At 51.6% G+C, this 11,284-nt stretch overlaps 1 protein-coding gene and 1 long non-coding RNA gene across 3 annotated transcripts in view; both read left to right on the forward strand.

The window, feature by feature from the left end:
- The window catches only part of LOC309377833, a 355,859-nt gene that overhangs the window by 143,370 nt on the left and 201,205 nt on the right, over positions 1-11,284 (forward strand). The window lies entirely within an intron of this gene.
- TEX261 (testis expressed 261) lies at positions 724-8,848 on the forward strand. 2 transcript variants are annotated; one of them, XM_081925433.1, is made up of 6 exons: positions 724-878; positions 2,900-2,979; positions 4,126-4,279; positions 5,228-5,295; positions 6,693-6,731; positions 7,450-8,848. In XM_081925433.1, exons 1-6 carry the CDS (start codon positions 809-811, stop codon positions 7,783-7,785), a joined length of 747 nt encoding a protein of 248 aa, XP_081781559.1. In that variant the 5' UTR covers positions 724-808; the 3' UTR covers positions 7,786-8,848. The 2 variants fall into 2 exon arrangements, with proteins under 2 accessions (XP_081781559.1, XP_081781560.1); XM_081925434.1 differs by having other exon boundaries at positions 6,629-6,731; positions 7,450-7,713.

Raw genomic sequence — 11,284 nt, forward strand, 5'->3', positions numbered from 1 at the left:
GAATGGAGAGGTTGGATCTTCTTGCAGTCCATGGGACTCTCAAGAGTCTCCTCCAGCACCAGAATTCAAAAGCATCAATTCTTCGGCCATCAGCCTTCTTGATGGTCCAGCTCTCACTTCCATACATCACTACTGGGGAAACCAAGGCTTTAACTATACGGACCTTTGTTGGCAAGGTGATGGCTCTGCTTTTTTAGATGTTGTCTAGGTTTGTCATCTCTTTTCTCCCAAGAAGCAGGTCTTTTGAATCCGTGACTATTGTCACCATCTGCAGTGACCATGGAGCCCAAGAAAGTAAAATATCTCACATGAAGAGTGGTATAGAAATGTAATTAACAACAACAACATTTAATTCATTGTTAGCAACACAAAGCCAACATTACTGGTGAGCCTGGTGGTCGCTACAATTGCAGAAGAATCGCGGAAGTGGAGTTGGAAAGGTGCCTCCAGGGGTCATCAAGTCCAACCCCCTGGCAACGCAGAAACCGCAGCCGAGTCACTGCCCCGCCCCCGCAAAATATATATATTTATATAGCCTGCCTATACTGTGTATATATAAATATATATATCTAGGCAGGCGTCGCTCGCTTTTGCTTTGCTGGCTGTGGGGAAGTGGGGGGAGCTCCCCCTGCAGTGCGTCCTCCGAGCCGCCAGAGGCCCCCGCGGCGCTGTCTCTCGACCGCCGCTCCTCTTCGCCGCGCCTCCCCCCGTGACGCGCCGCCCCCGCCCCCTTCCTCCTGGGCCGGAAGTGGCGGGGCGGAGCCTCGGCTGCCGATCCGCCGGGTGAGGCGCGGCGACGACGGCGACGATGTGGTTCATGTACGCGCTGAGCTGGCTCGCGCTGCTCATCCAGGCCGCCTTCGTCACGCTCGGCATCGGTGAGGAGGCCCCTCGGGACCAGGCGGAGCGGGAGGCCGCCACCCCCTCCCTCCCTCACGGCCACTCCCCCCCGCATCCCCCCAAGTGGTCTCTCCCTCCTCCGCGGCCCGGCCCACCTCTCTCCTCCTCCCCCCTTTCGAGTACGGCAATGGTACGGCCCGGCTCCGGCCGGCCAATAGGCGGTCGCGGCCTCCCTTCCCTCGCGAGCAAGGAAGAGGGGAGGGGGCGTGGCCGAGGAGCTGCGCCTGCGTGGAGCCTCCCCGTGCAGGGGCAGTCTACCCCGGAGATGCAGCTGGGAACCGGGGGAAATGGGGCCCCAGTTCAGCCTCCTGCGCTCACTGCCAAGTGCCTATTGGGGGAAACCCGCAAGAGCCCCGTCTCTCCTCCTGCGGTTTCCAACAGCCGCTGTGCAGAAGCATTTCTGCCCCCGGCCTGTGGGAGAAACCCAGCCAGAGGGGCAGGGTGTAAATAAATTATTATTATTATTACAGTGGTACCTCAGGTTACAAACGCTTCAGGTTACAGACTCCGCTAACCCAGAAATAGTACCTCAGGTTAAGAACTTTGCTTCAGGATGAGAACAGAAATCGTGCTCTGGCAGCGCAGCAGCAGCAGGAGGCCCCATTAGCTAAAGTGGTGCTTCAGGTTAAGAATGGACCTCCAGAATGAATTCAGTACGTAACCAGAGGTACCACTGTATTATTATTATTATTAGATAGCCCTACCTTCCCTCCATAAGGGACGCAGGTGGCGCTGTGGGTTAAACCAGAGAGCCTAGGACTTGCCGATCAGAAGGTCGGTGGCTTGAATCCCCATGATGGGGTGAGCTCCCATTGCTTGGTCCCTGCTCCTGCCAACCTAGCAGTTCAAAAGCACGTCAAAGTGCAAGTAGATAAATAGGTACGGCTCCGGCGGGAAAGTAAACGGTGTTTCCATGTGCTGCTCTGGTTCGCCAGAATGGCTTGGTCATGCTGGCCACATGACCCGGAAGCTGTACGCCGGCTCCCTCGGCCAATAAAGCGAGATGAGCGCTGCAACTCCAGAGTCGGCCACGACTGGACCTAATGGTCAGGGGTCCCTTTGCCTTCCCTCCACAAGTTGGCTTCATTTTGTTTCTTTCCACTAAGACCCATCCCTCCCTCCCTCCCTCCCAGATTAATTCCTCTTTGAATGTGGCTCGGTCTGTTGCTGCAAATAGGCAGCCTACTAGGGACTGGCCAACTGGGTTTAGATGCCTTCGAAAGGAGATTAGAGCAGTTAATGGAGGATCAATCCCTGGCTCTTAGGCAAGGGAGAAGCTGGTCTCTCTCTGATTATTGGTTGCTGGGGGCAACGCGGGGCAAGGCCTTCATTCCTTGCTTGCCGGATTTCACGAAGAAACCTCTTAGTTTGCACCTCTGCAGGAGGGGCATGAATTTAGGATGAAGTGAGGATCTCACTTTCGATCAGTGGCCGCAGTTGCTCCACCTTGGTAGTTTCACTCATTCTGTCCTGTTGTCTCTAAAGACTTTGTCCAAAGCTGACACTGAACAACCCCACTGGTGGGATGCTGCATTGACTGAGGATGGAAAGAGCATGGCAAAGGAAATTTAAGCACCATAAGGAAAATTTGCAGAATAAAGCACTGTTTTGCTTGCTGTGTAACCGTTGGAAGTGATGGAATCCTTGAGTTCTAAGACGAGGGATCTTGTGGGAAGACATGGACTTCTTTTTAACAAGAGTAACAATCGCATATTTATTGTGCTGCAAGCTGGTTTTCCGGAAAAGCTCAGAGATTTGAAATCTGAGGTGACAATGATTGCAAACTGAGTATTTGGCCTCAGCGCTTGATGTGAGCTGGGCATGTGAAACCCAAAGCTCCACTTCCCATGGACCCAGCAAAGCCACAAGACCTGGAGTTTCTTACTGTCGTTGGAGTTCATAAATCAGAGGCTATGTGGCCAGAAGTTGTAGGAATTGTTGGTCTCAATGAACAGCTGTGTTTGTGTCCCAACCAAGCTCCTTTTCTTCTCTCTTCCAGCGGCTGGCTTGTACTACTTGGCCGAGTTGATAGAAGAGTACACAGTGGCAACCAGCAGGATCATTAAGTACATGATCTGGGTAAGTCTTTGGCTGCCTTTGGAACAAGTTCCCTCCCGTATCTTATCAATGCCATCCAGTGGTGCAAGCCTCGGTGGCACAGTGTGAGACTAGGAAGGCCAAAATAAGTTCCAGGGGGAGGAGTTCCTCAGGCAGCTTATTGGGGACAGAGAGAGAGAGTTGCTTGGCAAGAAGCTTGTTCCAAACAAAAGCTGAACTTGAAAAATAGTTCTTGTGAGAAGCCTAACAGCTTCTATGATCTTGCTGTCTTTCCTGCTGGCTGCTCACAGCTGCTTTGTTCCTTTCACATTATTACTATTTATATTTATTCAATGCATTCAGCTGCAATCCTAGCCCCACTTATCAGAGAGCAAGCCCCACTGAATTCAGTGGACTTTTGCATAGGTGTGGTTCAGATAGCACTCATGGTCACTCTCCCCAAGAAGTCTCAAAGCAGCTTACGAAAATAAATGGCTGGTTCACTTTTGCCTGGGAGAAATGTCTTCACCTGGTGCTGAAAAGAAGTCTGTGTCCGTGCCAGGCAAGCCTCCTTGGGGAGAGCATTTCATAAGCCACTACTGAAAAGGCCCTTCCTCTTTTTGGTACCCTTTTACGCCAGTGGTTCTCAAAGTGGGATTAACTTGGGGCTAAGAGGCAAGGGCAGGCAGAGGGCGATGGAGGTGAAAATGATTCTCAGGCTTTGAAAAACTGGTATCATTTGATCAAATTTATCCATTTTCTTGAATTAATGAAACTAAATTGTTTTGATTGGATTTTGAAGGAATGTGCAATTAATTGTTGCTATTTTGAATTTTATTGCTTTGTCACATTCCTTCATGGGTTGTGCAAACCGCTATTGTGAATACAGTAATGCTTTTTATAGGGTGGGCTGGTTTGCACTGGGGATAAGTTTATGGAAGCAAGGGGTGGTGGCCCAATAAAGTTTGGGAATGCCTGCTCTGAACTAAGATTGTATATATTTGTGTAAGTCCCCCAGAGGGGATTAGTTTTCCATGTGCATCTAAATGGATATAGAGCGAGCAGGATGGCACAGACCACAGAGAAACCAGACAGGCTGTTGGGTGAGATGGGAATCTTCCTTTTGTCTGCGGCCTGTTGGCATTTTCCCCTGCAGCAACAGCTTTCACTGACAACGGTGTCTCTTAGTTCTCCACAGCTGTGCTGGTTGGGCTGTACCTCTTTGAGCACTTCCCGGGCCTCATGGTGGGAGTGGGCCTCTTCACCAACCTGGTCTATTTTGGATTGCTGCAGACCTTCCCTTTCATCATGCTCACCTCTCCAAACTTCATCCTGTCCTGCGGTGAGTGCCTTTCAGATGCTGGGCACCAGATACGACAACCTCTAGTGTCAAAACAGCCTGTGCTAAATCTCCTCTAAGTCTGGAGGGTCTCAGCTCTTGCTTGAATCGATCCTGTGGCCAAGGAGCAAATTGCTCTGCCCTTGCCACTGTGTTCTTGCTCTCCCAGGTGGAAGATAGTCACTGTTTTCCCCCAGTGGATGAAGTGGGAGTCTTTGAGAAGGAGGCTTGTACCTTCAGGGGGGATCCCGATTTGGAAGTTGGTGCAATGGATTGACCTGGAAAATTGTGCTGGCGTGTTACGCCTGTAGACAGGCAAGGCTCCATAGGCTGAGACCGGCTGCTTGAATGCTGCCTGGAAGGCTGGACAGCCCAAATAGATGCCAGGGTACAGTGCAACAACTGGCCACTTCCTTGGCGTTGGATCTGTTCTGGAGGGTTAGGCAGCTGCAGGAGGAGACCGGAGGAGGCTGTTGGCCTCATATAATGAGTGAATGAAGCTGAGGTTGCTTCATTTATCTTATCTGGACTGTTCTTCTGTGCTAAGGACAATGTTCGGTCCTTTTGGTCTGAGCTCCACCCTTCACTGAGGCAAAGGTTAAATGTGCACATTCTTCCTGTTACCATCCCCACCCATTCAGAATGTAAACTTGCCTTCTTGCTTTTTTTACTCTGTAAAACACCTCAAACTCTGAAGGTGCCATAGAAATAATAGCACTCATTCAGCTGCATCAACAAAACTAGGGTGTTTTCCTCCCCTCCTTTTTGCATAGTTACTCAATTCAGTTGCTTCTGTTTGAATCCAGGATTCAGAGGTTTTACAGATTTCTGGGGTTGGAGTTTTGATCACAGGAACTAGCAATGGATTAGTGGCGATGGGCAGGAGGGAGGCATGGCTGCTGGAGGTGCTGCTTCTCATCTTGTCATTTGCTTTTCCCCCCCAATTGGCAGTGTTGGTTGTGCTGAACCACTACTTAGCGTTCCAGTATTTTGCGGAAGAGTATTACCCGTTCTCAGAGGTAAGAGATGCCACTGGCTGTCCCATGGAGCTTGGGCATTGGGGAGGAGGGCAGAGGTGAGCTGCCATGGTAAATAATAATTTTAATAATTATTATATTATTTATACGCCGCTGGGTTTCCCCTGTTGGTTCTGCAGCAATTTTTCTATTTTCTCTGGACCTAGCCAAAAGACAGCTGAAAGGTTTGAGAGTCTCATGGCAAAGCGTTTTTATGCTGGCTCTGGGTTGCTGCTGGTTTTGATGTTGATCTTAAAGGGCTCTTACTGCAATCTAAAGGGTGCCACCGTCTCAGCAGGCAGAGGCAGCTCTGTTCTATCACTGTCGGTCCAGTATACCTGAAGGAGCGTCTCCACCCCCATCGTTCTGCCCGAACACTGAGGTCCAGCTCCGAGGGCCTTCTGGCAGTTCCCTCACTGCGAGAAGCCAAGTTACAGGGAACCAGGCAGAGGGCCTTCTCGGTAATGGCACCCGCCCTGTGGAATGCCCTCCCACCAGATGTCAAAGAGAAAACCAGACTTTTAGAAGACATCTGAAGGCAGCCCTCTTTAGGGAAGCTTTTAATGTTTAATAGGTTATTGTATTTTAGTGTTCTGTTGGAAGCCTCCCAGAGTGGCTGGGGAAACCCAGCAAGATGGGCGGGCTATTAATAATAATAATAATAATAATAATAATAATAATAATAATAATAACCAAGATGCTGCCATTTCGTGTTGCATGTGTAGCAGCTCTGCTAAAAAGAGAGATGGACCAGTCTCCCATCTGATCTCACACTTGCCCTGCTACAGATAGGTAGCCGTGTTGGTCTGCCATAGTCAAAACAAAATAAAAAAATTCCTTCCAGTAGCACCTTAAAGACCAACTAAGTTAGTTCTTGGTATGAGCTTTCGTGTGCATGCACACTTCTTGTGTATCTGAAGAAGTGTGCATGCACATGAAAGCTCATACCAAGAACTAACTTAGTTGGTCTTTAAGGTGCTACTGGAAGGAATTTTTTTATTTTGTTTTGCCCTGCTAGCTATTGAAACTGCCTCTGATTGATGGAGGAGAGGGCTTTTGAGGGCTGCTATGCAGGACGGCTCTGCTCTGCCTTGCAGGCAGCAGTGCATCTGGATACAAGGTGCTGGAAACCAAAGGAGGGGAGAGGAGAGAATCCTGCTTGCTGGTTTCCCACAGGCATCTGACTGGCCACTCTGAGGACAGGGCCACTCTTGTTCCTGGGGACTAAGACTCTATCTCTCACGTGGCTTTCTGGGACCCTGTGGGTTTTATTTTATTTGCAGAGCAGGGTTGGTTGTGGATTCTTCTTGATGCTCTCTCCATGTTTCGCCCCCAGGTGCTTGCCTACTTCACCTTCTGCCTGTGGCTAATCCCCTTTGCCTTCTTTGTTTCCTTGTCAGCTGGGGAGAATGTGCTGCCTTCCACGGTGCAACCAGGAGGTGAGTTCCGCAGGCCTGGCCTTTACAGCCCCTGCCTTCCCCCGGCCTGGTGGCCTACAGGTGTTTGGGAATTTCCGGGGAGGGGACGTCTTCAGCTCAGCGGCAGAAGCACAGGCTTTCTGTGCTAAAGGTCCCAGGTTCAGCTCCTGGTGCCTCCAAGTGAGGCTGTGGATGCCCCCTGCCTGAAATCCCAAGCCAGTGTTTCTGGACCAAATGGTGTGCCTTGGTGGACGGCAGCCGCTGGGATGGTGGGAGTTGTGGTCCAAAGCATATTTCAGACACCAGGTTGAGAGGCCTGCTGACCAGAATGGTGGGAACTCTGTGGCAGATTCTGCGGCTGAAATAAATGACTTGTAGTACTATTTGCATTCCCTAGATGTATAGCAGAATTTGCTGGAAAGAACGGGGTGGAGGAGGCGGCAGCTGTGCAAGTCAGGGCTGGTGGTGACTGAAGTGGTTGGGGTTGGGCTGGTGGCTTTAGATTTTAGGAAATTTTAAGCTTACCAATGTCACCTTAAGGACAAGAAAGTTGACTTTCTGGATATCTGGACAAGTCTCATAGTGCAGTGCTTAAAGGCAACGGCTACAGCATGACACTCTCTCTCTCTCTCTCTCTCTCTCTCTCTCTCTCTCTCTCTCTCTCTCTCTCTCTCTCTCCCCCCCCCCCCCAATTGATGATGTGATGACTCCCTGGCTTTTTCTCTCTCTCTCTCCTCAGACGATGTGGTATCGAACTACTTCACGAAAGGGAAGAGAGGGAAGCGGTCTGGCATCTTGGTCATCTTCTCGTTCATTAAGGAAGCCATCTTGCCGAGCCGCCAGAAGATGTATTGAGCCCTCCTCCCAGCCGCCCCTCAGTGTCTTCTGTTCACGAGGGAACACACTCACCCCAAGTGAAGCGAGAGGTCTCTGGGCCGCGGCCTTCCCCCCACCCTTTCGCCTGTCCATGGGACACGTTTGGGACGAACAGACCGTAAATTGCTGGGCAAGCAGCTGCAGGCCTGGGCGGCCCACTCTCCGGGGTGGTTGTGCTTTCTTGACAGCCTGCTTGTGAGGCGTGTTTGGCCAAGGAAGGCAGCAGCCCTGTCCAAATCTGGATCCTGCGTCTCTTAAACTGGATGGAGCCCCGCAATGAGCTGTTGCCGTCTTCTTCACGTTTAAAAGCCAAAAACATTTCGCAAAAGGTGCTTTTGTCCATGGACTCACCTCTTCCCTGGTGTGAAGGTGTTCCAAGGTTTGACCGGGGTTCGAATGGACTTAATGATCCACACACCCAAGCCCTTCCCACTGCCAAGATTCTTCCAAAGAGTTTTATTTGTCGAAATCCATGGAGAAGCAATGGAGAGACTGGCTTTTCATAGACACTACTTGTTCAGAACATATCGTGACTTTGTAGGGAAGAGGTGGGCAGGAGCCCAGAATCCTACATGTCTCTTTCTCGTTTTTTGGAGGCAAATCTGTGATCAGCATTTGTGCAAATGGATCTTGCCTCAGTGACTAGGAAGCGGGAACCCCCTCTTGCCCCATTTTGACTGGGGAGTCCTTTCAAGGATGCTTCGGGGGGGGCAGTATGTGTGGAGGCTGTAGACATAACTTCATTTGGCAATCTAGGGATGATCATTTGCACAGATTTCCTAGAGCTGCACTGTTCTTGCAGCACTCGAGATAATAAATTGAAAGCCCCGTTTTTTAAAAAAGATTGCTGGCATATCTCCTCTCCTTCCCCCATTCAACGGTTTTAATAACCTGGAAGAACGCCTTCTTGAGTGTAAATCAAGCTTGACAAATACCTGAGAACATTGGGAGAAGAGGACAATGAAAGTGCAAATAAGAAACCTGGAGTGCAAAGGGCTTTTTGTTTTCATCCAGGCGTGGAATCCGGTTCCTCCGGTTTCCATTTGGTTTCTTAAGCTGTGGGCAAGCACCTCCTCAAGTATTCTAGGATGGTTTCTGAGGAAAGAGGGCTCTGCTGCTGCTGCTGCTGCCGCCCGCTGTGTTGTGGATGCTGACACTACCACGTTGTTCTCTCTTAAATTAATGGACGTTTTGGTTTCTGTCTGAGCACACCATCTGTGTTAATAAAGGTGTTAGGTGAAATTGGCCTTAAAAGCGAAGAAGGGCGAGCTGCTCTCTCCTCTCATGGGTGCCTGGCAGAAGCTGGAGTGGACAGTCCTCTGGAATGGCAGGGTGTTCCTCTCTGGGCTGTTGCTTCGGCCCAAGGACTTGGAGGCAAGGCAAGCATTTGCCTGACCTCTTGGGAAGGGCTACCTGGGGTCTGGGCAGGGGCCAAAGCTTCTGGTGTGGGCTGAAGCGTCTCCAGAGTGGACCCAACGCTTGCCGCTTTCAGGTGTGATGTGGGCCAACCCAGAGGTGCTGTTTTTGCTTTCCACCTCCTTGCCAAGGAACCCTGTGAGCTGGTCTGTTTTTTAGAAAAAGAAAATACTTTCCCTTTATCAGGCACTTCCTTCTGCATTGGCAGCAGAGGAGGGGAAGTTAAAGCCTTTGCCAGCATGTCAGCCTCTTGGCTGTAGGGGGAGGACAAGTCTAGCCTATCCGAACTCCCCTGTCTGGCAGTTTGACGTACAGCGGTACCTCGGGTTACATACGCTTCAGGTTACAGACTCCGCTAACCCAGAAATAGTACCTCAGGTTAAGAACTTTGCTTCAGGATGAGAACAGAAATCGTGCTCCGGCGGTGCAGCGGCAGCGGGAGGCCCATTAGCTAAAGTGGTGCTTCAGGTTAAGAACAGACCTCCGGAACGAATTAAGTACGTAACCAGAGGTGCCGCGGTACAGGGCTTTCATTCATTCCTGGAGCTGGTTCTGTTCCTATGTAAAGTCCCAGTTGAGGTCCCTAGTGTGTTCACCTAAAGAGCCTGCAATAACTGGCTTAGAAAAGCGCTTGGGAGCCCCTTTCAGACAGAGCAGTCCATTCTGGGGTGAGGTAGACCCTTTGGCCTGACTTGGCAGAAGGCGTGGGCAGGGACACACAGAGGCACCTGTGCCCGTCTGCATGCACATATATGAGCCATCAGCCATGCTTTCTGTCTCACACAATCCAGCACTCTTAACCTTAATCAGGCGGTGGGGGAGAACTTACAGCAGTATTACTGTGCTCCCCCCAAGCCTATTTGCAATGCAGGGATGCTGCAACACAGACGTTGGGGAGGTTGGGAGCCAGCGTGGTGTAGTGGCTAAGAGCGGTAGACTCGTAATCTGGTGAACCGGGTTCACTTCCCCGCTCCTCCACATGCAGCTGCTGGCTGACTTAGGGCTAGTCACACTTCTCTGAAGTCTCTCAGCCCCACTTACCTCACAGTATTTGTTGTTTGTGGGGGAGGAAGGGAAAGGAGAATGTTAGCCGCTTGGAGACTCTTTCGGGTAGTGATAAATCCAAGCTCTTCTTCCCCATGTGTTGCAAGCAAGGTCCTATGCCAAAAACAGCCACCCATGCCGCATTTAGGCTTGACAAACAGTGCTGCTGGAGCTGAGGCTGTTTCCTAATTAGGGCAAGGGGGTGGCGGTTCTGGCACGGCACATGGAGTTACTTAACAGCACATTTGGGCTTGACAAAATAGCTGTTGCAGCGCTAGCAGGGAGTAGAGGCGGCTGGCTGAAGAGATCCCTCAGCCCCAGGGGCAGCCTGCCCCGTTTCACCCAGAGGGAAACCTGGAATATGCTGCTGTACACCTCACCCCAACCCGTCCTCCTGCTGCACCACTCCAGCCCTTCTGCTGCCACTGGAACACCCCTCTCGCCAAGCGTCGGCAAGAGTGGAGCGTTCTGGCGGTGGCAGAAGCAGTGAAGCAGGGATGCCATCTCCGGCACCTGCTTCACCCTGCCTCATGAGTGGGCCGGCACTGTTCAGTCTCCATCCCTTCTGCTGGTGCTGAGATGGGCCCAGCTGCCTGACTTAATACAAGACACATTCCTACATTCCTAGGGTGAGACTTTGCAGACATCCGCGTGCAGCTGCTGAACGCCTGGCAAGCCTAGACGTTTGTGTCTGCGTGCCTGCACCCAAATCCTTTGCAGGATCTGGTCTTGCTGAGTGGCTGAGAGTTACGAGATCCCTCCGTGATCATTCATCTCTTGCCAGAACCTCCCAAGCCTTATGTGGGAGTTTCCATTTGCTGATGGGTGGACTCTTGGGCGATTCAAGCTAGATCAGGGGTCAGCAAACTTTTTTTGCTGGTTCACCGTCCCCCAGACCTTGTGGTGGGCCAGACCACACGTGCGGCGGAGGGGGCTTCTCTTTCTCTCCCAAGCCCCTCCCCTCCCCCAGCCTACCTATGCTGCTGCTGCTCTCGGCGCTGTGCTCTCCCAACCGTGGCTCCTGCGCCTGCCCTTGCGAGAGCTGCTTTTGGGCCGCTCGTCCTGCCGCCACCTACAACGGCATCTGCCACTTGCCAGCGCAGGCCCTGGTGCCGCGGTTGGGAGAGTGCAGCTGTCAGCGGCTGCGGAGGGACAAGCGACCCAAAAGGGCCGGCTGGCTCTGGAGAGGTGCAGCCCAGCCCAGCCCCCTTCCTCCACCATTGGTAGGGCAGGGAGAA

The sequence above is a fragment of the Podarcis melisellensis genome (assembly GCF_964234715.1).
Source record: "Podarcis melisellensis genome assembly, chromosome: 9".
Taxonomy (NCBI): Eukaryota; Metazoa; Chordata; class Lepidosauria; order Squamata; family Lacertidae; genus Podarcis; species Podarcis melisellensis.